General features: G+C 43.1%; 1 protein-coding gene across 1 annotated transcript in view; it reads right to left on the bottom strand.

Annotated features, from left to right (window-relative positions):
• The window catches only part of LOC133570937 (semaphorin-3D), a 33377-nt gene that overhangs the window by 3483 nt on the left and 3447 nt on the right, over nucleotides 1–26447 (bottom strand). Inside the window, exons 4-17 of the mRNA XM_061923779.2 lie at nucleotides 25430–25492; nucleotides 25240–25359; nucleotides 24857–24947; nucleotides 20621–20746; nucleotides 20381–20523; nucleotides 20189–20303; nucleotides 18864–18933; nucleotides 18633–18777; nucleotides 18310–18532; nucleotides 17877–17965; nucleotides 12608–12649; nucleotides 11692–11849; nucleotides 5207–5271; nucleotides 3952–4082 (exon numbers count right to left, since the gene is read on the bottom strand). Of these exons, the coding sequence (XP_061779763.2) occupies nucleotides 3952–4082; nucleotides 5207–5271; nucleotides 11692–11849; nucleotides 12608–12649; nucleotides 17877–17965; nucleotides 18310–18532; nucleotides 18633–18777; nucleotides 18864–18933; nucleotides 20189–20303; nucleotides 20381–20523; nucleotides 20621–20746; nucleotides 24857–24947; nucleotides 25240–25359; nucleotides 25430–25492 (1581 nt within the window). The remainder of the gene's footprint in view (nucleotides 1–3951; nucleotides 4083–5206; nucleotides 5272–11691; nucleotides 11850–12607; nucleotides 12650–17876; nucleotides 17966–18309; nucleotides 18533–18632; nucleotides 18778–18863; nucleotides 18934–20188; nucleotides 20304–20380; nucleotides 20524–20620; nucleotides 20747–24856; nucleotides 24948–25239; nucleotides 25360–25429; nucleotides 25493–26447) is intronic.

Genomic DNA, 26447 nt, shown 5'->3' with positions numbered 1-26447 from the left:
TTTGTTTATTACATACATGTTCAGTCTTTTTGTCATCCATGGTTTATTGTTCTTTTTCTGCTTCCTACTTGATTGTTTCCGTGACAATGTTTATCGTAAAGCGCCATGAAAGTACTGAAAAAATTACCATATGCTTCGTTTACATCATTTTCACTGTACACATTATCCCATCGCTGTTCTTTAAGATGATTCTTTAAAGTGGTCATACTGTCCTCTGTACATAATCTTTAAAATGTGTTTGTCATCCATGTTCCTGTACTTGTAGTTTCCATCATGGATTGTGAAATCTGGTAGACGATCACTAATATCAGATATTAGCAGACCACTTGTAGTATTGTTATCAAAATCATTAGTAAAAATATCAAAAGTGTGGCACAGTGATTTGTGATTTTGCTGGGCTTTTTGATTTTTTAATATAAACTAATGCAATACATGGTATCTATGACTCAGGTCCATGCGGACCTGAGCCCGCTTTCCCACAATATAAACGGTGTGCCTGCCCAATGACGTTATCACTGTAGAATGATCAAGGGCGAGTTCTTGGTTTCTTATGTGGGTTTATTGTTAGGCAGTTTTATTAACGTCCTCCCAGCGCGGTAACAACACACAACAACAGCAGTCACGTTTTGGTCTACCGTAAAGCAGTTACTCTGCCGTAAACAGCAATGTTGTGACACTCTTAAACAGGACAATACTGCCATCTAGTGCATTTAATGAAAGCACTTCTGTGCGTGCCACACAGCAATGCATCATCAGAGAGGGTGTTCAGCGTGGTTAGAAAAATAGTGACAGAGAATAGAACAAGGATGGACAATTCAACCCTTAACTCAACAAGTATATGTGTAAATAAATGAACACTGAAATTCAAGTATTTCTTTTATATATATATATATATATATATATATATATATATATATATATATATATATATATATATATATATATATATATATATACAATAAAATAAATATATATTTATAGCTAGAATTCACTGAAAGTCAAGTATTTTATATATATATATATATATATATATATTCTAGCTATAAATATATATTTATAGCTAGAATATATATATATATATATATATATATATATATATATATATATATATATATATATATATATACATATATATGAAATACTTGACTTGGTGAATTCTAGCTGTAAATATACTCCTCCCCTCTTAGCCACGCCCCCAACCCCCCCCCCCCCCCCCCCCCCACCTCCCGAAATCGGAGGTCTCAAGGTTGGCAAGTATGCTTAGGCGTCCTATATACACAACTGATTAGTACGTTTTTGCTCTTTCTATTACACATTTCAATAGTTATAAATTCCAAAATATTATCAATCTTAAATTACATGTTTTTTACCACATGGTATTGCAAGTCCTTCATCACATACACAGCTACTCCTCCTCCGTTCTTGTTGGTTCTGTTTATGTAGTTTAGTTCATATCCTTGTAGATCAAAGTCCATTCCTTTCTTATTTACAATCCAAGTCTCTGAGATAAGAATCACTTTGACTGGATCGTTGTATTGATCAAAAAAACGTTTGATGTTGGTGTAGTTTGCGGATAAGCTTATGATGTTGAAATTAATGATTGACAGTTTGTTGTCGGATTCAATGCTGTTTTTATATTGTTCGTCCGTATAATAAAAACAACTATTCCTGATGTGGAAGAAAAAATTGATGTCTGGAACTATATTATTCTATAATTCCAGATTTGTATATTCCATATTGCTAAAGGTCTCAAATTGCATATTGGATTGAGTGCTGCCGGTGTGTGTCATGGGTGTGTGTCGCATGATGTTATCTTTTACAGTACAGTAATGTTTAGCAGGCTGAATATTACATTTTAATAATATATAGAGAAGGTTAAGACTTTGTTAAGCAGAGATAGGAGTACCATTTACTTGTACAGCATGATATGTACAGAACACCAGAGACATTTTTTCAGGTAAAAATATCGCAGATTACATTACCAAACATATTTGACAATCAAACCATGATCGTAAAAATCCACATTTTGTGCTATTAATGTGCAAATCTTGTATATAAAATGGTGTAGCTCCACTCCTCTCCTCTGAATGTAAGTGCTCCTACAGCAGGAATACAAATTCTGTAATTCTACAAAATCTGACAAGATACTAACGCACTTCAGGTATTTTTTTTTTCATTAAATGTGTGTTTATGTCCATATTTTGTTGAGCGGTTTAAAAAGCTTAATGTTTAAAAAAAACATTTAATTGAAGCAAACAAGACTGGATTGGCAGACCGGGGTGGTGGTTCCTCTCTCCAAGAAGGGCAACCGGAGGGTGTGTTCTAACTATCGTGGGATCACACTCCTCAGCCTTCCCGGTAAGGTCTATTCAGGTGTACTGGAGAGGAGGCTACGCCGGATAGTCGGACCTCGGATTCAGGAGGAACAGTGTGGTTTTCGTCCTGGTCGTGGAACTGTGGACCAGCTCTATACTCTCGGCAGGGTCCTTGACGGTGCATGGGAGTTTGCCCAACCAGTCTACATGTGCTTTGTGGACTTGGAGAAGGCATTCGACCGTGTCCCTCGGGAAGTCCTGTGGGGAGTGCTCAGCTCAGAGAGTATGGGGTATCGGACTTACTGATTTTGGCGGTCCGCTCCCTGTATGATCAGTGTCAGAGCTTGGTCCGCATTGCCGGCAGTAAGTTGGACACGTTTCCAGTGAGGGTTAGACTCCGCCAAGGCTGCCCTTTGTCACCGATTCTGTTCATAACTTTTATGGACAGAATTTCTAGGCGCAGTCAAGGCGTTGAGGGGATCCGGTTTGGTGGCTGCAGGATTGGGTCTCTGCTTTTTGCAGATGATGTGGTCCTGATGGCTTCATCTGGCCAGGATCTTCAGCTCTCGCTGGATCGGTTCGCAGCCGAGTGTGAAACGACTGGGATGAGAATCAGCACCTCCAAGTCTGAGTCCATGGTTCTCGCCCGGAAAAGGGTGGAGTGCCATCTCCGGGTTGGTGAGGAGACCCTGCCCCAAGTGGAGGAGTTCAAGTACCTCGGAGTCTTGTTCACGAGTGAGGGAAGAGTGGATCGTGAGATTGACAGGTGGATCGGTGCGGCATCTTCAGTAATGCGGACGCTGTATCGATCCGTTGTGGTGAAGAAGGCTCTGAGCCGGAAGGCAAAGCTCTAAATTTACCGGTCGATCTACGTTCCCATCCTCACCTATGGTCATGAGCCGAAATGAGTTTCCTCCGCCGGGTGGCAGGGCTCTCCCTTAGAGATAGGGTGAGAAGCTCTGTCATCCGAGGGGAGCTCAAAGTAAAGCCGCTGCTCCTCCACATCGAGAGGAGCCAGATGAGGTGGTTCGGGCATCTGGTCAGGATGCCACCCGATCGCCTCCCTCGGGAGGTGTTTAGGGCACGTCCGACCGGAAGGAGGCCACGGGAAAGACCCAGGACACGTTGGGAAGACTATGTCTCCCGGCTGGCCTGGGAATGCCTCGGGATCCCCCGGGAAGAGCTGGACGAAGTGGCTGGGGAGAGGGAAGTCTGGGCTTCCCTGCTTAGGCTGCTGCCCCCGCGACCCGACCTCAGATAAGCGGAAGAAGATGGATGGATGGAAGCAAACTAATTGTACAGTCATGGTGTTAAAAACTTTAAAATGATCTGTCTAAGGATCACTCATTATTAATGATGAAAATCTATAGTATATGCGATTAGAGTTAACTATAACAAACTGTGATTAATATTTTAATTGTTTGACAGCCCAATATATATATTTAGTAAGGAAATTAATCCTGGTTCTTTCACATTCACCCACACTTTGAATTTCATTCCTGTTCTATAGCGCGTGTCCTATTTAAGATCACGGTCCAGCTGGAATTTATACATTGAAACCTATGGGCCAATTATAAGCAGGCGTCATGTTTTTGGACTGCGCAAGAGTGTGGAGGAAGTCAATTGTGTGACTTACCAGATGACTTTGTTCATTCTGCTGCTGCAGCGTCCACCTGAGTTGAGCTTGTGGCGAGCGAGGGACGCACTCCATGAAGGACGTGTTTCCCTCCACGCCATACACAACCTTGACCTCCACAGAGTTCCAGTCTAAATGACAAACATATGCAAACATATTCACGACAATGGGGTATATGTGAAGGATCAAGAATAATACAATTGTTAATTATTTTAGTCTTGGAGACTCAAGAGTAGGTCAATCGTGACTCAAGTACAAAACCCAAAACCATGTTGTGTAAATGGTAAATAAAAACAGAATACAATGATTTGCAAATCCTTTTCAACCTATATTCAATTGAATAGACTGCAAAGACAAGATACTTAAAGTTCGAACTGGTAAACTTTGTTATTTTTTGCAAATATTAGCTCATTTGGAATTTGATGCCTGCATCATGTTTGTTGTGGCGAAAAAGACTGATAAAGTTGAAGAATGCTCATCAAACACTTATTTGGAAAATCCCACAGGTGAACAGGCTAATTGGGAACATGTGGATGCCATAATTGGGTATAAAAGCAGCTTCCATGAAATGCTTAGTCATTCACAAACAAGGATGGGGCGAGGGTAAACACTTTGTGAACAAATGCGTGAGCAAATTGTCGAACAGTTTAAGAAGAACATTTGTCAATGAGCTACTGCAAAGAATTTAGGGATTTCACCATCTACGGTCTGTAATATCATCAAAAGGATCAGAGAATCTGGAGAAATCACTGCACGTAACATTGAATGCCCGTGACCTTGGATACCTCAGGCGATACTGCATCAAAAAGCAACATCAGTGTGTAAAGAATATCACCACATGAGATCAGGAACACTTTAGAAAACCACTGCCATTAAATACAGCTGGTCGCTACATCTGTAAGTGCAAGTTAAAAAACTCTACTATGCAAAGCCAAAGCCATTTATCAACAACACCCAGAAACGCCACCGGCTTCGCTGGGCCCAAGCTCATCTAAGATGGACTGATGCAAAGTGGAAAAGTGTTCTGTGGTCTGACGAGTCCACATTTCAAATTGTTTTTGGAAACTGTGGAAGTCGTGTCCTCTGGACTCCAGTTCGAACATCAAGTATCTTGTCTCTGCAGTGTAATTAATTGAATATAAGCTGAAAATAATTTGCAAATCATTGTATTCTGTTTTTATTTATGATTTACACAATGTGCCAACTTCACTGGTTTTGGGTTTTGTATAATCACATTACAGACAAGAGTTCTTACGGCCATCTGTGATTGGACAATGACTCCAGGGGTCGCCATACGTTGTGTCCTGTGTCCGTGCCCTCCTGACACACACACACACACACACACAAACACACACACACACACACACACACACACACACACACACACACACACACACACACACACACACACACACACACACAAACACAACACACACGCACACACACATACAGTTCAGACATAATTAAAAACACTTTAACATTGTATGAAATATGAACTGTATGCTCCCCTCAGGCAGTGAACTTTATTGCAGATGTCATCTTAAAAAAAATAAAATAAATAAATAAACATTATAGCTGTTTATTACGCCCAATTCTAATTTACTTTTCAGTGTAACTGTATCTATAGGTTTGTGCAATGCTGATTATGCTCAGCCTAGTAGGCTTCATCAGTTCCTGCTCCTAGACTTAGATTGGTCAAAATCTAGTCTCAGACTTAGACTGGTCAGATCTAGTCTCAGACTTAGATTGGTCAGATCTCGTTTTAGAGTTACATTGTTCAGATCTCGTTTTCGAGTTAGATTGTTGGTCAGATCTAGTCTTAGACTTAGATTGGTCCCCTCTAGTTTTAGACTTAGATAGGTCCCCTCTAGTTTTAGACTTAGATAGGTCAGATCTAGTCTTAGACTTTGATTGGTCAGATCTTATTTTAGATTGAGATAGGTCAGATCTAGTCTTAGACTTAGATTGATCACCTCTAGTTTTAGATTGGTCAGATCTAGTCTTAGACTTAGATTGATATCCTCTAGTTTTAGACTTAGCTAGGTCAGATCTAGTCTTAAACTTAAATTGGTCAGCTCTATGAGCATGAGACCAATCTTATTTTAGATTTGGATAGGTCATATCTAGTCTTAGACTTAGATTTATCACCTCTAGTTTTAGATTTAGATAGGTCAGATCTAGTCTTAGACTTAGATTGATATCCTCTAGTTTTAGACTTAGCTAGGTCAGATCTAGTCTTAGACTTAGATTGGTCAGCTCTATGCGCATGAGACCAATCTTATTTTAGATTTAGATAGGTCAGATCTAGTCTTAGACTTAGATTGATATCCTCTAGTTTTAGACTTAGCTAGGTCAGATTTAGTCTTAGACTTAGATTGGTCAGCTCTATGAGCATGAACTGATGATGCCTACATGGATGAGAGGCAAAACGTCCTCTAAGACAAAACGAACTGTCCAGTTGTGATCAATTGGATGCCCTAAGAATACAATGACCTGGATGAATGAGAAGTTTCATAGGCACCCTATAACATCTATTTTGTGCTAATTGAATTGAATATCTCCTCTCTGAGCTGCCACCTTAACGTGGTAGAGGAGTTTGCGTGTCCCAATGATCCTAGGAGCTATGTTGTCCGGGGGCTTCCATGCCCCCTGGTAGGGTCTCCCAAGACAAACAGGTCCTAGGTGAGGGATCAGACAAAGAGCAGCTCGAAGACTTCTATGGAAATGCAAGAACCGAGACTCAGATTTCCCTTGCCCGGACGCGGGTCACCGGGGCCCCCCTCCGGAGCCAGGCCCGGAGTTGGGGCACGATGGCGAGCGCCTGGTGGCCGGGCCTGTCCCCATGGGGCCCGGCCGGGCACAGCCCGAAGAGGCAACGTGGGTCCCCCCTCCAATGGGCTCACCACCCATAGCAGGGGCCATAGAGGTCGGGTGCAATGTGAGCTGGGCGGTAGCCGAAGGCAGGGCACTTGGCGGTCCGATCCTCGGCTACAGAAGCTAGCTCTTGGGACGTGGAACGTCACCTCGCTGGGGGGGAAGGAGCCTGAGCTAGTGCGCGAGGTAGAGAAGTTCCGGTTGGATATAGTCGGACTCACCTCGACGCACAGCAAGGGCTCTGGAACCAGTTCTCTCGAGAGGGGCTGGACTCTCTTCCACTCTGGCGTTGCCAGCAGTGAGAGGCGACGGGCTGGGGTGGCAATTCTTGTTGCCCCCCGGCTCAGAGCCTGCATGTTGGAGTTCAACCCGGTGGACGAGAGGGTAGCTTCCCTCCGCCTTCGGGTGGGGGGACGGGTCCTGACTGTTGTTTGCGCTTACGCGCCAAACAGCAGCTCAGAGTACCCACCCTTTTTGGATTCACTCGAGGGAGTACTTGAGAGTGCTCCCCCGGGTGATTCCCTCGTTCTACTGGGGGACTTCAACGCTCATGTTGGCAACGACAGTGAAACCTGGAGAGGCGTGATTGGGAAGAATGGCCGCCCGGATCTGAACCCAAGTGGTGTTTTGTTATTGGACTTTTGTGCCCGTCACGGATTGTCCATAACGAACACCATGTTCAAGCATAAGGGTGTCCATATGTGCACTTGGCACCAGGACACCCTAGGCCGCAGTTCTATGATCGACTTTGTAGTTGTGTCATCGGATTTGCGGCCTCATGTTTTGGACACTCGGGTGAAGAGAGGGGCGGAGCTTTCTACCGATCACCACCTGGTGGTGAGTTGGCTGCGATGGTGGGGGAGGATGCCGGACAGACCTGGCAGGCCCAAACGCTTTGTGAGGGTTTGCTGGGAACGTCTGGCAGTCTCCTGTCAGAGAGAGTTTCAATTCCCACCTCCGGAAGAACTTTGAACATGTCACGAGGGAGGTGCTGGACATTGAGTCCGAGTGGACCATGTTCCGCACCTCTATTGTCGAGGCGGCTGATTGGAGCTGTGGCCGCAAGGTAGTTGGTGCCTGTCGTGGCGGTAATCCTAGAACCCGTTGGTGGACACCGGCGGTGAGGGATGCCGTCAAGCTGAAGAAGGAGTCCTATCGGGTTCTTTTGGCTCATGGGACTCCTGAGGCAGCGGACAGGTACCGACAGGCCAAGCGGTGTGCGGCTTCAGCGGTCGCGGAGGCAAAAACTCGGACATGGGAGGAGTTCGGGGAAGCCATGGAAAACGACTTCCGGACAGCTTCGAAGCGATTCTGGACCACCATCCGCCGCCTCAGGAAGGGGAAGCAGTGCACTACCAACACCGTGTATGGTGCGGATGGTGTTCTACTGACCTCGACTGCGGAAGTTGTGGATCGGTGGAGGGAATACTTCGAAGACCTCCTCAATCCCACCAACACGTCTTCCTATGAGGAAGCAGTGCCTGGGGAATCTGTGGTGGGCTCTCCTATTTCTGGGGCTGAGGTTGCTGAGGTAGTTAAAAAGCTCCTCGGTGGCAAGGCCCCGGGGGTGGATGAGATCCGCCCGGAGTTCCTTAAGGCTCTGGATGCTGTAGGGCTGTCTTGGTTGACAAGACTCTGCAGCATCGCGTGGACATCGGGGGCAGTACCTCTGGATTGGCAGACCGGGGTGGTGGTTCCTCTCTTTAAAAAGGGGAACCGGAGGGTGTGTTCTAACTATCGTGGGATCACACTCCTCAGCCTTCCCGGTAAGGTCTATTCAGGTGTACTGGAGAGGAGGCTACGCCGGATAGTCGAACCTCGGATTCAGGAGGAACAGTGTGGTTTTCGTCCTGGTCGTGGAACTGTGGACCAGCTCTATACTCTCGGCAGGGTCCTTGAGGGTGCATGGGAGTTTGCCCAACCAGTCTACATGTGCTTTGTGGACTTGGAGAAGGCATTCGACCGTGTCCCTCGGGAAGTCCTGTGGGGAGTGCTCAGAGAGTATGGGGTTTCGGACTGTCTGATTGTGGCGGTCCGCTCCCTGTATGATCAGTGTCAGAGCTTGGTTCGCATTGCCGGCAGTAAGTCGGACACGTTTCCGGTGAGGGTTGGACTCCGCCAAGGCTGCCCTTTGTCACCGATTCTGTTCATAACTTTTATGGACATAATTTCTAGGCGCAGTCAAGGCGTTGAGGGGATCCGGTTTGGTGGCTGTAGGATTAGGTCTCTGCTTTTTGCAGATGATTTGGTCCTGATGGCTTCATCTGGCCAGGATCTTCAGCTCTCACTGGATCGGTTCGCAGCTGAGTGTGAAGCGACTGGGATGAGAATCAGCACCTCCAAGTCCGAGTCCATGGTTCTCGCCCGGAAAAGGGTGGAGTGCCATCTCCGGGTTGGGGAGGAGATCTTGCTCCAAGTGGAGGAGTTCAAGTACCTCGGAGTCTTGTTCACGAGTGAGGGAAGAGTGGATCGTGAGATCGACAGGCGGATCGGTGCGGCGTCTTCAGTAATGCGGACGCTGTATCGATCCGTTGTGGTGAAGAAGGAGCTGAGCCGGAAGGCAAAGCTCTCAATTTACCGGTCGATCTACGTTCCCATCCTCACCTATGGTCATGAGCTTTGGGTTATGACCGAAAGGACAAGATCACGGGTACAAGCGGCCGAAATGAGTTTCCTCCGCCGGGTGGCGGGGCTCTCCCTTAGAGATAGGGTGAGAAGCTCTGTCATCCGGGGGGAGCTCAAAGTAAAGCCGCTGCTCCTCCACATCGAGAGGAGCCAGATGAGGTGGTTCGGGCATCTGGTCAGGATGCCACCCGAGCGCCTCCCTAAGGAGGTGTTTAGGGCATGTCCGACCGGTAGGAGGCCACGAGGAAGACCCAGGACACGTTGGGAAGACTATCTCTCCCGGCTGGCCTGGGAACGCCCCGGGATCCCCCGGGAGGAGCTGGACGAAGTGTCTGGGGAGAGGGAAGTCTGGGCTTCCCTGCTTAGGCTGCTGCCCCCGCGACCCGACCTCGGATAAGCGGAAGAAGATGGATGGATGGATGGATGAATTGAATATTCAAATGTAGAAAAGTTAAAAAGATGAAAAATCACATTCCTATAAAATCACAATTTAACGTTGACTTGTAGTCATTTCCAATATCCACAAAAAACGATCCCTGCGCACGTTGACAAGACATCTTCTCAGTGGTGGAATCCATTTAGCTGACATGTGACGCTCCAATGGCAGGCCGTGTGGCACGATGAGATCCGTGCTATTGACCCCGCCCCCACAGACCGTCCCTTCGGGTGTGTTCCATCTCACCTAACACATGTTAACAATACCGTCAGTCACCATGACGACAAACTTTGTTTACAATGTTTCTGTCTTTCATTGCTGCGGTTGCGGTATTTGACCATCTCACAACAATTGTATAAAAAACATACTCAGTGGAAAAAGGTCCTATGTTGCCCTGTGGTCTTGTGTGCCGCCCCCTGTTGACTTGGGGTGGTTACTTATTTACAGTGTTAAACAATCAGTAGCGTCTTTTACGGAAGAAGGTTCTGCAAATAATTGTCGTCCAGAGAAGTACTTAAAAAAATTCCCCACCCCTGACTAGAGATGGCCGATAATATCGGCAGGCCGATATTATCGCCCCATAAATGCTTAAAATGTAATATTAGAAATTATCGGTATCGGTTTCAAAAAGTAAAATTAATGACTTTTTAAAACGCCGCTGTACGGAGTGGTACATAACCGGTAAAACACGGACGTAGGGAGCAGTACAGAGCAGTTGCGTTTCCCAGTCAGCAGCCCCTCCCCTCTCCCCTCTCCCCTCGCCCCTCTCCCACACACAACACAGGAGTTGACGACTGCAGCATGAGAGGTTTACTGGCGACGCTTGATGACCTCTTCAAACCGCCGTGAGCGCAGCATAACAACAACAAGAGTGTTGTTGCCGGTGCTGTAGCCGTGGCTAACAAGCGAGCTCGCTCGGTGACAGACTAACGACACCATGTCTATGGTTTGGGATTATTTTAAAGTGTCTCTGACGGATAAAAAACTGGCAATTTGCAATGACTGCAAAAAGTAGAGGAACCAAGATGTCTTCCTTTAATACGAGCAATTAGATCTCCCACCTCTTCAAGAATCATAAGGAGATACACGATGAATACAAGCGGAAGATGGATGTGAGCCCAGTTTATAATTTCCTGTTATACAGTAACTAAATGAGGACTATGTTATTGTTTACTTTATTACTCTAGTATACTCTGGACTGAAGCTGTGTGCCTTCATTGTTTTTGTAGCTGTTGTTTTGAGGCATGTTTAAGAAAGATTAAAAATAATCCACTTTGTGAAAGTCAAAGTATAGTATTTTCCATAGTTGTAGTGGGTATCAGGATTATCTCAGGGAGAGCATGTCCCAAAGTCCAAGCTGCTGTTTTGAGGCATGTTAAAGAAAATAATGCACTTTGTGACTTCAATAATAAATATGGCAGTGCCATGTTGGCACTTTTTTCCATAAATTGAGTTGAAGTTGTCCTCTTATTTTGGAAAACCTCGTTACATTATTTAATGCATCCAGCGGGGCATCACAACAAAATTAGGCATAATAATGTGTTAATTCCACGACTGTATATATCGGTATCGGTTGATATCGGAATCGGTAATTAAGAGTTGGACAATATCGGATATCGGCAAAAAAGCCATTATCGGACATCCCTCCCCCTGACCCATCATTCTGATTCTGTTACGACCCTGACCGTCCCTTCGAAAGTGGAATATTGGCAGAACAACTCAGTCCCCTGTTCTATGCTGGTGCTGTTTGTACAAAATGTCGGAGTTCACACATCGCCAATCACAGGAAGCATCTTTGTATCTACCTTTTGCTGGAGGCAAAGTATCTGGAGCAGGTCTGTCCGTCCCAGATGCAGTACGGGTCTCTGGCCAAGCGACAGTCTGTGCAGTCTTTGCCGTACAACTCGCACCTCTGGAACGCCAGCTGGGCCACGCCCCCTTCACTGACCACATACAGCTGTTGCTGTGAGGGACGAAAACAAAATCTATATATGTACACGATATATGTTCATAATCAATATCTAAGAAATATACATATTGATGGTTTAATGCAGGGGTGTCCAAAGTGCGGCGCTATTTTTTTAGCGGCCCTCGGCACAATCGTTAGCATTTTAATATTTGCATGCTAGCTTTTTTGTTAATTTTGCACGTATAAACTTCAGCGTCAAACATTTTGTTACTTAACAAATAATACCTGTTAGCATGCTATTGTTAATATGCTACCTTTTTTTTCTGCTAATTTTGTAGGTGTACAACTCGGTCATATTTTAGTACTTAATGCATGCTGACGTTAGCAGACTAGCAGGTACACACCTCAGAGTAATTTATTTTGGTACTTCACGCATGTAACAGTTAGCATTTTAGCATGCTAGATATTTCCGCTCATTTAGCAGGTATATATATAGTGTCAGTGTGATATTTTGGTATTACTTTAAGCTAATTTTGCTCATATCTTTTGTTAATTGTCGCTATCTGGCCAGGATGCTAAATGTTAGCATTTCAGTTCGGCTTTGGCTCTTCAGCATTCACAAGAATTTTATAAAGAAATTGCATTTTCTAGTTCTTTGGAAAAAAAAAAATACAGTATATAGTGTACTGGTTTTGAAGGTGAAAACTACTATAATGGCACCCGCATCCTTTGATTTGTCAGTCTGTGGCAGTTAGTGGAAAAAGTTTGGGCACCCCTGGTTTAAGGATTTAACTATGCATGAAGGAACTTACTTTCTTGCTGGAGAGCTTCATGCTAAGAATGGAAGCAGGACTCTGGAAGACAGACAAAAAAAAGTGTGAAAGACATCCCTGACTATTTGTTACAAATTACACCTCTTTTTTTTTAGTACAGTACAGTTTCTTGCCACAGCACGCTTCAAAGTTTACTACTATCCCAGATTATTATTTTTTTCATCCTGTGGAGGAAGATGTGGCCAGCACTGCCTGCAGGAGCAATAGTCACCGCCTCTGTCCATGGTGCTGAGGACAGAGCACCATCAGATGGGGGGGGGGGCGTGGCAGTGCTGACGGCGAGACACAGCTGGCAGGTGATTAGATTTCACAGGTGGTACGTGTTAATCTAATCATCTGTTGTCTTTAACAGTAAGTGGCCGGGAGCAGGAGGAGAGAGAGGATACGGACGTGACTGAAAAGTCACGTTCTGGGGGAGAAAGACTTTGGATAAAAACCTATGTACATTAAAACCTTTGTTAAAAACTGCACGCTTGGCTCTTGTGCCGCGTCTACAGTGGAACTGCTAGGAAGAAACTTCCACACATCCTATTTTACGTATAAAAATAACATAGCTTTTAAACCTTTAAAAGCATTATTCAGTTTTAAAATGTACAGTACAGGCAAAATAATCTGTCTACGTAGAGCTAAACTCTATTTTACTCTCAAATCCGTCAAATAGACGCCTCATAAAAATGGTCAGCCCGTTGCTGCGATACGTCAATATTGGATGTGGCAAGTAAGCACCGTAAACTAATACAAGGAATTGGACAAAACGTAGAATATTGTAGTAAATATACACTTAAATGCACTCACTCTTTTCATCCTTCCTCTTCAACATTTGCTCTGTCTGGAGCACTGACTCCTAGTAAGGCCTTCTTATTGTGAGAACACCATGAACCTATTATGGCTATTCCTAATACTGTTATAATATTGACTTTCTGTGTCCTCGTAAACTTAAAACTAATATTACCCACCCTATAGTTTTAATGACGTATACAACCCTCTCTTATCGACGGATGGCTCCACAAAGGCGCCTCCTGATGGTCTTGTTGTGCCAAAGTCACCTGGACTATTATCCCTTGGACTCGCCCCCACCTTTGTGCGATCATGACGTTATCCGGCCCAGAAGGACTTTGTTTTGCATGGACTATAAAAAGAATGAAGAATCATTGATCGAGGCTCATTTCATGCGATCATACAAATGCCACCTAAGCCTGTGACCTTTGCAAAATAAATGTTGTCAAATTGTTCAAGGAAGTCCTGGCTCCTGACTGTTTAATCCAACCCAAAACGTTGAAAGAGCCAGATTGGACCAAAAATACAAAAAACAAATCTGTCTGGAGCTACAAAAAATTAAAAGCCATATATAAGTGTTCTAATGAAGGCAACACATGACGTAAGTGTCTACATTAGCTATAATAGCCTACTATCAAATTGACTGTGTCGCAGGCTGAAGCAAATCTTCGTTGACAGAAATATTGAAATGTAATATTTATTCTACACATTTTTACAGCATTAGAAAACATTAGTAAAATGGAGGCTACTCAGAAGGTGAGATAACTCCTGGAAATTACTGTCTTAGAATGTACAAAGGTATAGATGTGTGTGTCCAAGTTAAAGGAAACGGCAGGCTGTCTTCCTTTAATAGATTTATTACAATCTTTGGCAAGCGAGGTAATGTTTGCTGTGGTCTGGAACAACATGGCACACAAACAACTATCTGAAATTCAGCCAATATTACATACTGATAATGTGTCATGAGACATGCACAACTAAATAATACACAAAGAGGATAAAAGTAAAGGATATTAAATAAGCTCAAATATACCTACAAATGAGGCATAATGATGCAATATGTACATACAGCTAGGCTAAATAGCATGTTAGCATTGATTAGCTTGCAGTCATGCACTGACCAAATATACCTGATTAGCACTCCGACAAATCAATAACATCAACAAAGCGCACCTTTGTGCATTCACGCACTGCATGAAACTTTTGGTGGACAAAATGAGACAAAGAAGGAGTGGAAGATTTTACATGTCAACAAACTGTTGCGTCACAGTCCACACTATGGCGAGTCCAATTACCAGTCAGGACACATTCATAGCCTCACGAAAAGTCAGTAATTACAGAACTCTTTTGACAAATGCACATTTAAAAGCAAGAAGGCTAAAGATCCACACGCAGGTTGCCGACCCCTGGTTTAGTTTCACGTGCACTCAAAAAAATTACCACACAGCATTTACAGAAAGCATGTGGTCATTCGCAAATCTTTCAAGGACCTCCGCTAAAATGAGTGACCATGGGGGTTCACTTCCTGTTTTCAAGTTCAACTTGTTTCCTGTTTCTTTGTTGTGGTTTCCTTCACCTGGGTTGTGCCCGGGAAGTCTCTCCTATCATGACTCTTTTTCCTGAAGTCGATGGCAAACAGACTTTGGAAGTCAGACGTGCAGTTTGTTCCCAAGCAGACAACTGGGGGTCATTACGTCATCACAAACTATCTCACCACCCTTTTCCCACGTCGACTAAATAGGAGCAGGCTTACCAACAGACGACTGAAAAACATTGCTCACACAGGAGTGAAAGGAGTGTAATGTGCATGCAAGGCCGCTAGTTTTCAACGTCCTTTTGTTAAACATTAGCGTGTATGTGACGTATGGAAGTCATGTGATGGTGTTGGTTGTGTGCTATTTATGTACTCTCATTTAGTTTGCATATTGATATCATAGCTTGTGTGTCTTTTACTCTCTATCCGTTATTATATGTACAGGCTAACCTCCTCCAACCTCTGAGGACAAAGCTGCGAACAATGGGAGACCGGGCTTTCTGCTACGCCGCTCCCAGTCTGTGGAACGCTCTCCCTGACCACCTGAGGGCACCACAGACTGTGGATGCTTTTAAAAAAGGCTTAAAAACCCTTCTTTTTTTTTAAAAAAGCCTTTCTTTTAGATATATGCATACTCGTTCTAGCTATTAGGCTGTTCTAGTTTGTATTATTATTTATTTTTATAATATTTTTATTTTTATTTTATTTTTATTTTTTTAATACACTTTGAGGTTGTTTACTCAATGGAAAGTGCTTTTTACAAATAAAATCTATTATTATTATTATTATTATGTAGTTTGTACTCAAATGATTTATTCTGTACATATATACATAAAACTGTATACTAGTGTTGTCCCGTTACCAATATTTTGATACCGGTACCAAAATTATTTCGATACTTTTCGGTACTTTTCTAAATAAAGGGGACCACAAAAATGTTTTATTATTGGCTTTATTTTAACTAAAAATCTTACAGTATATTAAACCTATGTTCAAATCCACTTGTATTTAATTGTGCATATGACAACTGGAAGCATTTTATCTACAGCATTTGATTAGTTTTAATTAATTATGATTGTTTTTATGATGATTGTATTTTCTGATTTTAATTTAAATATGTTTTCCTTATTTTAATTTATTTATTTTAATTGTCTGTAAAGCAAACTCAACAATCAAATTGCCTTGTTTTAGAAATGTGCTCTATAAATAAAATAGCCTTGCCTTGCCTTGCCTTATACCGTGACTCCAATTGAACGTATTTATCAATCATCTTCTTTTTTCTCATTCTTATCTTATCTTTCATTAGTGGTGAATACATTTTATCATTTTGAATTTAGTTTAATAAGTGTGTGAGGCCTATTTAGGGCTTAAACCTGAATTGTGCTTCTATGCATATAGCTTTGTTAGCTTCCTTCATCGCGCGACAACAATGGCAAAATAAGAGATGGGGAGGGTTCCAGCACTGAATCAGATCTATTATTTACAACAGTCACTTTTATTGTAAATGTTAATCTGAAATCGGACAAAAACGTCATCTTGAAGCAAGCAGGAAAGTTTGAAGGGGGAGGAGCGAGCCGACAATGGCACTTAAACGCCAGCATATCCAGGTTTTAATAGAGTGTTCAAAATGTATACATTTTTATGGCCCTCTTAATTAATTGCGTTGATTTGCTATTTGTGGTTGGTCTCAGAACTAGGGCTGTCAAAAATAACTAGTTAACTCATATAATTAATTACAAAAAATTATGGCAATAGTCATGTAAATATGTAGATCAGGGGTGTCAAACTCATTTTAGCTCAGGGGCCGCATGGAGGAAAATCTACTCCCAAATGGGCCGGAATGGTGAAATCATGGCATGATAACTTAAAAATAAAGGCAACTTCAGGTTGTTTTCTTTGTTTTACTTTGGCCAAACAAGCACATTCTGAAAACGTACAAATCACAAATAATCCTCTGGACAAAACACTTCAAATTTGTTGAAAATTCTGAGGAAATTGGTGCAGTTTCAAAAACATAATGAGCTTAGACTCTGTCTCAGTGTATCTACAAAGCCAGGATTAAACTTTAAGTCACGGTCGTTCTGGGACTGAACAAAAACACTACATGTAAACTCTTCTTGGCATCAAATACCTCCTTTGTCATGTCCACGTATCAATCCAGAGATAACTCAACAGACCGTAATAAACGGTGGTAAAAACTATTCACAAGGGTTAAGTTCACTTTTCTCGTGTTTGACAGAGACATTTTGGCGCAACGAGGATGCTAAATAACGATGTGTTCGAAGCAGAAGACATAAAACGTCAGGTTTTAAGTTTCATGTGGGTCGAGGAGGAGAAGCCACAGTCCCCCTTTACTGTGTACCTCTTGCTTGGCCCAGGTATAAACCGTTTGCTTGCCTAACAGAATTGCTATTGTGACATCCAGTGGACACATTTAAAACAGCAGTTTCTTTCGTTCCAAAAAAAACAGCAGCTCATTTTTATACTTGGCAAACTCATCTCACGGGCCGAATAAACCCTGTTCGCGGGCCTTCTTAGGCCCGCGGGCTGTACGTTTGACACCCCTGATGTCGATTATTCACGCAATTTATTTTGACCGTTGTTGTTGTACGGTCAGTGATCGGGTCAGTGTATGTCAGTTTGAAAAAAATCTTCCTGTATGAGATTTTGGCAATAAAATTGCATTTGGGTCCAAATAGTGAGCTCTTATTCAAGTTGATTTAAATTATGTGAGAAAGTAAATACCAAAATTCACAACTGTGTTTGATAGGATTTTAAAATGAATCATTTGACAGCATTATTCAGAACGTAACCCCTGTTTTTTAAAAATGTTTTCACGTTCCAAAATGCTGCAAACATGCAAGCTTCCTGAACATCAAATACAAATCAACCTTCTTGTTTTTTCCTTGAGGGATAATAAGACCGCTTAACTCTCACCTGGAAGACCGTTAACTCTTCTAGAATGAGCTCCTCGTTCTCCAACGTGTCTTTGACCTCGGACGCTACCTTCAGCACCTTCCCATCATCTGCAGAACGCACAAAGAAATGAAACATTCGCATGTTGAAGGTTTGCTTTCTATATTTTCTATAATTTTACCTTAGAACGGTGATCCTAACTGTCTGGAGTTTTACCACTGTTTATCAATACCACTTATCATTACATTACTGGCCTACAGCAAACTCATTACCTGATAAAATGTGAAAAAGGGCCAAAAAAGTTTAATATTATAAGCTTCTGGTCAATAAGTGCCCTCTGATTGGCTCGTGACCAGTCAGGGGTATACCTGGCCTCTCGCACAACAACTGCTGGGATAGGCTCCAGGTCACCGCGCTATAGAAAAAACAATTGAACCCTTGCATTCCTGCTCACCTGTGCCCAGGAATAAGACGTCGTAAGTTCCGTCCTCTGTTTCCACCCTGTCCACCACCACCCTCGTTAACATGTAGGACACATTGACCCGAGTTAAGACGGGTCTGCCGCCCAGAGGTAGGACCGGTTCCCACATCAGCTGATGCTGTCGCATGAAGCTCACCACCTCGTCTGGGAAATCCTTAGTGGACTCGTGGAGCGAGTCATAGGTTTCACTGGGACACTGGTGGGTTGGACAAATCAAAGAGACCATCCAGTGTGTCTAAACTCCAATGTTCACTTCACAAAAGTGGATGGCCAATCTACATCGTCAATGCACTCACAGCACCAGGTCTCGGGTACGGGATGCGGCCTTTGTACTCCACCCAGCGATAGTCGGGACCTTCCTTATGAGCAAACGGCCCGTTGAACGCCGCTCGAATCGATGACATTGAGAAGACGCAAACCGCAGAGCCTCGAAACAACGAGCTGGTGGAGGAAAGAAGACGTAGAAACAAAGCAGCTTAAAAGTCTCACTTGAAGTGAACTGTGTGAACGGGTCAAGGTGGACCAACCTGGAGGTTTTAAAGACTCCATAGATGATCGGGTTTTGCGGGTCCTTCGATTCCAGGACGAAGACATCCTCTAAAAAAAAGGAAAATAGAAAAGTACGTTTGCGGATAGTAATGGACAGACCCTTACATTTGTAGACAAAGCTTGTGACCCCTAAAAAGCTGCATGAGTGTGGTCTGGTTTTGTGTGTCGTGTCACACAATATCTACAATATCTACCCCTTTAAGGCAAGGGTGTCCAAACTTTTTCCAGCGAGGGTCGATTAAAGAAAAATTTAAAATGTGTGTCCACTTTGATACAAAATTCAAAACCTAATCCAATGTAGATCAATACAAATGACTAAGCAAATTAGTGTACAGTGGAACATCTGTCTACGAACCCCTTATGGTACAAACTTTTCGATTTACAAGACACAAACCGGATAAAAATATGCTTTGGTGTAAGAAACTTGTTTCAGTGTATGAATGTTTCATCCGCCCATTGTGTGCCCGGCAGAACATCCATTGTGGACGGGCTGATCAATCTGCTGCTGTTAACTACTGTGTTCAGTGCTACTTTGTGTGCTCTTTAACTGTTTTTTTAGCCTTTTTCACAACATTTCCCTTGTTTTTCTAGCTTGATATAAGTCCAAAGAAAGCAATAGACAAGCAATGTATAGTTTTGAAACATCAAGAAGCATCCACAGCGTTGTCGACACTCATAGAAGATTAAACAACAAGGTAAAGTTAATTTATTTTTTTATTCCTAATCTATGTAGAAGTTTTGTGATTTCAAACTGTGAGTGCACCACAGGGCTAGTGACAGTGTGTGTGCGTGTCGGCAGGGCGGCTGAAAATGAAGACAGTTAAGCTATTGTTGTTTTGTTTTGGCTTTGTTATTAATTGATCCATCACCCATTTGTTATTATGTTTGATTGGGGGTTAAATCACCAAAAATGATTCCCGGGCGCGGCCAACGCTGCTACTCACTGCTCCCCTCACCTCCCAGGGGGTGATCAAGGGTGATGGGTCAAATGCAGAGAATAATTTCGCCACACCTAGTGTGTGTGTGGCAATCATTGGTACTTTAACTTAAATATACAGTACTGCATAGTGCTTTATAATGTTTTCAAAGTGTACAATTATTACGTGAATATGGACTTTTTCGAGGTTGGAACCCATTATTCATGTTTACATTGTTTCTTATGGGGAAATCTTGCTACAATAAAACAACTTTTCTATTTACCAACCCTGTTTAAGAACCAGATAAGTTCTTAAATTGAGGTTCCATTGTAATACTTGATAATAACATAATATAATAAGAAGATAACAGGAAGGAAAAGCATTACCAAGTTCATCAAATTGCGTGTCGACTCCAGATGGACCTGGCACCGAACAGACTAGTCTGGCCTTGAGGAACGTGGTCCAGCGATTGATCAGGCTTCGCTTGCCTCCTACATCATTCTGGATCGAGGAGACAGGAAATGGGAAAAGTGCATACTCAAACCAACCTTGGTTGTGGTGAACCCAGGTCCACGTACCTTACAAACTCGAGCCACTCGGCTGTAGACCCTCTTGTCCCACTGGTTGGCCTCGACAGCCGCCTCCCTGAAGAAGAAGTAAATCTTGTCGTCATCAGGATTGTGAGTGTCTGGAATGGAGAAGGAACCCACGAACTCCGGCACTGATATGAGACACAAGTCCATGTTCAAAGGGAGTCACCAAGGGATGTTGGAGAAGATGGGACGAATGTGTGAGTGTGTTAGGTGTGTGTGTGTCACCGTTGAGCCAGTTTTGGTCATAAGCTTCCGTGCGGAGATGCCGACCGGCATCCTGGATGGACGTACGAATGATGGCCGCATTGGTTCCGATTAAATCCAGAGACGTGCCAGCGTACACATCGTTGTCTGAAGTGAGAGCACAACACTTGACTATGCACCTCATCACATTTGAATTTGACACAAATGAATTTAATTAACATGTGCAATCTTAGAAAAGATTATTTGTCATGATATTTAATTAACAAAGTAAGCTACATTATGTAAACCTCATTTCTCGACACCTTAAGAGCAGTTCTGGATAACGCATTGACAGCTTAGGGGCTTTGAACTAGTGGTCTAGATCATGGGTGTCAAACTCTGGCCCGCGGGCCAAATTTGGCCCGCCGTGTAATTTCACTTGGCCCTTGAGGCGATATCAAATTAACACTAAAGCTGGCCCACCGATTATATATTGCGGCGGTGCCACGGTGACACCACCCCCAGGAGACTTCCAAACTTCAGTGCCCCTACCGAAAATAGTCAAGTCTGCTTTTCTTCCAGGCCAACGAGTGCTGGCCCAGTCACATAACATGTGCGGCTTCTGCACGCACACACACACACAAGTGAATGCAACGCATACTTCATCAACAGCGATACAGGTTACACTGAGGGTGGCCGAATAAAAAACTTTAACTATGTTAGAAATATACGCCACACTGTGAATCCACACCAAACAAGAATGACAAACACATTTCGGGAGAACATCCGCACCGTAACACAACATAAACACAACATAACAAATACCCAGAACCCTTTGCAGCACTAACTCTTTCGGGACGCTACAAGGTGTATGTGTGTGGGGGGTGGAAGCGGGGGTGTATTTGGTGGCGTCCTGGAAGAGTTAGTGCTGCAAAGGGTTCTGGGTATTTGTTCTGTTGTGTTTATGTTGTGTTATGGTGCGGATGTTCTCCCGAAATGTGTTTGTCATTCTTGTTTGGTGTGGATTCACAGTGTGGCGTATATTTCTAACAGTGTTAAAGTTTTTTATACGGCCACCTTCAGTGTAACCTGTATCGCTGTTGATGAAGTATGCGTTGCATTCACGTGTGTGTGCGTACAGAAGCCGCACATATCTTATGACTGGGTCTGCATGATGTTAGAATGGATGAAAGGCGGGCGTTAAAGGCAGTGCCTTTAAGGCACGCCCCCAAGACTGTGATCCGTGTGGACTACGAGATATAATGACTGATAATGAAGGTTGCCTCAGCTCAAAGCCTGAGCCCCGACATTAATGAACTAGTATCCAAGAAAAGATGCCAGGTATCTGGCTTGGGCACATCAGATTAGATCGGTGTGTTGCAAACTGAGCAGTTTAAAGTCCTGAATGGTTGTTTTATTCATTGTTATTTTATTTTCAAATTTATTAGCTTGTGGAAAAAGTTAATGTTGATATTTACCTCAGAAGGCTGCAAATAGAAAAGCGGCATTCAATTTTTATTTAAATTGTATTTGATATGCCATTTATTTTTTAATTATTATTATTATGATTTGAAACTCGATTTTGCATGTCACTATAAAGTTATATAAGCCTTGCTTGTTCAATATTCAATGCAAAACTTGTTTGGGGGCCTATTAAAAGGTTAATTTGTTTAACCTTAGCCCGCGGCTTTGTTCAGTTTTAAATTTTGGCCCACTCTGTATTTGAGTTTGACACCCCTGGTCTAGATAATATGTATTGGATATGTTTTGGTGTGAATTTTGCATACATTTTGCTCCACAGTCACTTTTATGACTCGTTTTTCGAGACCGTCTGTATGATGTTTGGTTCTGAAGGCATTCCCAGATTGCAAATTAAACCACGACCCACCCTCGCCAAAAGTATCAGAATGTATCTTTTGAAAATGTCCACTGTTTAATTATATATCATGAAGTCGTCGGCAATATTTTTTCCCAACAGTAAAGTTCGCAAAGGTCGTGTTTCTCAGGATGCAAAAAAAAACAAGGAGGAAGCAGCGTGCAGGTCTATTTAATCCCGAAGCAAAGTTACAAAGTAGGAAACAAAAGGAGATCGTGCAGCTAGGAAAAGCGCACAGGAAAACTAAAGCCTTACTTGTCACAGAGGGAGATAAACAAACACAAGCTGTTGCATGAAGCAAGCAATGGGACCACACCTGCAAACTGACCAGACATGTATAAATAAGGAGCATGATTGACTAGAAAACAGGTGGGAACACTAATCAATAGCTGAAGACAGGTATGGGGGACAGCGCTCAGGAAGTGATTACGTCACAGCTGGATGACACAAACTCAAGGGAAGGAGAAACCTCAATAAGAGCGCAGAAATATAACCTAGAAATAACAACTAAAATACAAAACTGGACATGCCCTTACGTAACAGGCCATAACATAAACTTCATAAAAATTACATAGATTCACCCGGTCACAACATTAGGTACAGCTGCAAACTTGCTGATCGATTCAGACTCTGCACAAAAAAAACAAAGCTTTTATCAGCATTTATGTCAAGTGTATGTCACACTTGAGTGTTATTATGCTCCTCCCCCTCTGGCTCAGCGTTTGATCTAATGTTTTAAGTACATCCACCTCGCTCTGACGTCACAACATAGCCAGACTGCAAAATCCAGCGAATGGCGCCATCCAAACCTATATGATTTCACGCTTTGGCATTGTTTAGGTATTCAAGCCTGCTCAGTGGTCTTGTGGTTAGAGTGAGACTGGAAGGTCGTGAGTTCAAACCCCGGCCGAGCCATACCAAAGACTATAAAAATGGGACCCATTGCCTCCCTGCTTGGCACTCAGCATCAAGGGTTGGAATTGGGGGTTAAATCACCAAAATGATTCCCGAGCGCGGCCACCTCTGCTGCTTGCTCCTCCCTTCACCTCCCAGGGGGTGAACAAGGGGATGGGTCACATGCAGAGGGTAATTTCACTACACCTAGTGTGTGTGTGCCTATCGTTGGGACTTTAACTTTAACAGTGTAACAACATTAATATGTCAGAAAGGACAGAATTCATTATAAGTCCCGTTAAATATCTGATACCGTAGTAAGTGAACTCCATAGGGTCTAGGGCAGGGGTGTCAAACTCAAATACAGAGTGGGCCAAAATTTAAAACTGAACAAAGCCGCGTTGCATTGAATATTGAACAAGCAAGGCTTATATAACTTTATAGTGACATGCAAAATCGAGTTTCAAATAATAATAATAATAATTAAAAAATATCAATGGCATATCACATACAATTTAAATAAAAATGTAATGCCTCTTTTCTATTTGCAGCCTTCAGAGGTAAATCTCAACATTAACTTTTTCCACAGGCTAATAAATGTGAAAATAAAATAACAATGAATAAACCAACCATTCAGGACTTTAAACTGCTCAGTTTGCAACACACTGATCTAATCTGATGTGCCCAAGCCAGATACCTGCCATCTTTTCTTGGATGCTAGTTCATTAATGTCGGGGCTCAGGCTTTGAGCTGAGGCAACCTTCATTATCGAACGAAGGTGTTCATCAGTCATTATATCTCGTATTCCACCCGGACTACAGTCTTGGGGGCGTGCCTTAAAGGCACTGCCTTTAACGCCCTCTACGAGCTGTCGTCGCGTCCGCTTTTCATCCATTCTAACAATGTGCCGGCCCAGACACAAGATAAGTGCGGCTTCTGTACGCACGCACACGTGAATGCAAACGCATACTTGATCAACAGCGATACACGTTACACTGAGGGTGGCCGTATAAACAACTCTAACACTTTAAAAAAATATACGCCACACTGTGAATCCACACCAAATAAGAATGACAAACACATTTCGGGAGAACATCCGCACCGTAACACAACATAAACACAACAGAACAAATACCCAGAAAAGTTAGTGCTGCAAAGGATTCTGGGTATTTGTTCTGTTGTGTTTATGTTGTGTTACGGTGCGGATGTTCTCCCGAAATGTGTTTGTCATTCTTGTTTGTGTGGGTTCACAGTGTGGCGTATATTTCTAACAGTGTTAAAGTTGTTTATACGGCCACCCTCAGTGTAACCTGTATCGCTGTTGATCAAGTATGCTTGCATTCACTTGTGTGTACGTGCAGAAGCCGCACATATTATGTGACTGGGCCAGCACTCGTTGGACTGGATGAAGAGCGAAAAGACGATGCAGAAAGACATGTTCTTCCATGTAGACACATCACAAAGCATTGGTGGGTCTGGCGTGCACGGGAGTGGCGAGACGTACGTACCGCTCAGTCGAGCAGTGAAAGGCTCTCTGGGACCGTAAGGACATTTTCCTTGTCCGGATACGACTGTGTGAGACAGCATAGACAAGGCCTCCTATTGACACACACGTAAGTCCATGTTTTTGTTAAATGAATACTGTCATTATCCATCCATCCATTTTCTACCGCTTGTCCCTTTTTTGGGGTGGCAGGGGGTGCTGGAGCCTATCTCAGCTACAATCGGGTGGAAAGCGGGGTACACCCTGGACAAGTCGCCACCTCATCGCAGGGCCAACACAGATAGACAGACAACATCCACACTCACATTCACACACAAGGGTTATTATAACGTATAATATTTCTAATAGACATCATAACATTGACAATTTCTTTGAAATTGGCATTACCTCTGTGTCCAGCATGACTTGGAGGAGGCCACACTGAGGATGGAAGGCACCCGTGGCACAGACGTAAACGTGCGTCTTGTTGAAAGGTTGGAGCAGACGCACAAAGTTGGCACACTCGCTCTGAAAAGGGCAGCAAAAAGTTGAACTTTGTCGTCTGTTGGAGCGTTCAAACAAAATGCTGACATCTCACTTGCAGACTTCTGCCGATCATGAGGCAGTGGCGCACGTCTCTTTGGGCCGCCGGCCAGTGCACCTGTGTACGAGTCGCAACAGCATTGTTACTTGTGCACAACCCAAAACCAGTGAAGTTGGCACGTTGTGTAAATGGTAAATAAAAACAAGATACGATGATTTGCAAATCATTTTCAACCTATATTCAATTGAATAGACTGCAAAGACAAGATACTTAACATTCGAACTGGAAAACTTTGTTATTTGTTGCAAATATTAGCTCATTTGAAATTTGATGCCTGCAATATGTTTCAGAAAGCTGGCACAAGTGCCAAAAAAGACTGAGAAAGTTGACGAATGCTCATCAAACACTTGTTTGGAAAATCCCACAGGTGAACAGGCTAATTGGGAACAGGTGGGTGCCATGATTGGGTATAAAAGTATGCTCAGTCATTCACAAACAAGGATGGGGCGAGGGTCACCACTTTTTGAACAAATGCGTGAGCAAATTGTCGAACTGTTTAAGAACAACATTTCTCAATGAGCTATTGCAAGAAATTTTGGGAATTCACCATCTACGGTCCGTAATATCATCAAAAGGTTCAGAGATCCTGGACAAATCACTGTACGTAAGCGATGATATTACGGACCTTGGATCCCTCTGCATCAAAGAGCGACATCAGTGTGTAAAGGACATTACCACATGGGCTCAGGAACACTTCAGAAAACCACTGTCAGTAAGTACAGTTGGTCGCTACATACGTAAGTGCAAGTTAAAACTCTCCTATGCGAAGCCAAAGCCATTTATCAACAACACCCAGAAACGCCGCCGGCTCCGAACTCATCTAAGATGGACTGATGCAAAGTGGAAAAGTGTTCTGTGGTCTGACGAGTCCACATTTCAAATGTTTTTTGGAAACTGTGGATGTCGTGTCCTTTGGAACAAAGACAAAAAGAACCATCCGGATTGTTCTAGGTACAAAGTTCAAAAGCCAGCATCTGTGATGGTATAGGGGTGCATTAGTGCCCAAGGCATG

The sequence above is a fragment of the Nerophis lumbriciformis genome, linkage group LG28 (genome assembly GCF_033978685.3).
Source record: "Nerophis lumbriciformis linkage group LG28, RoL_Nlum_v2.1, whole genome shotgun sequence".
NCBI classification, from domain to species: domain Eukaryota; kingdom Metazoa; phylum Chordata; class Actinopteri; order Syngnathiformes; family Syngnathidae; genus Nerophis; species Nerophis lumbriciformis.
The sequence above is the reverse complement of the archived record's forward strand: the minus strand, read 5'-3'. Positions and strand labels throughout refer to the sequence as shown.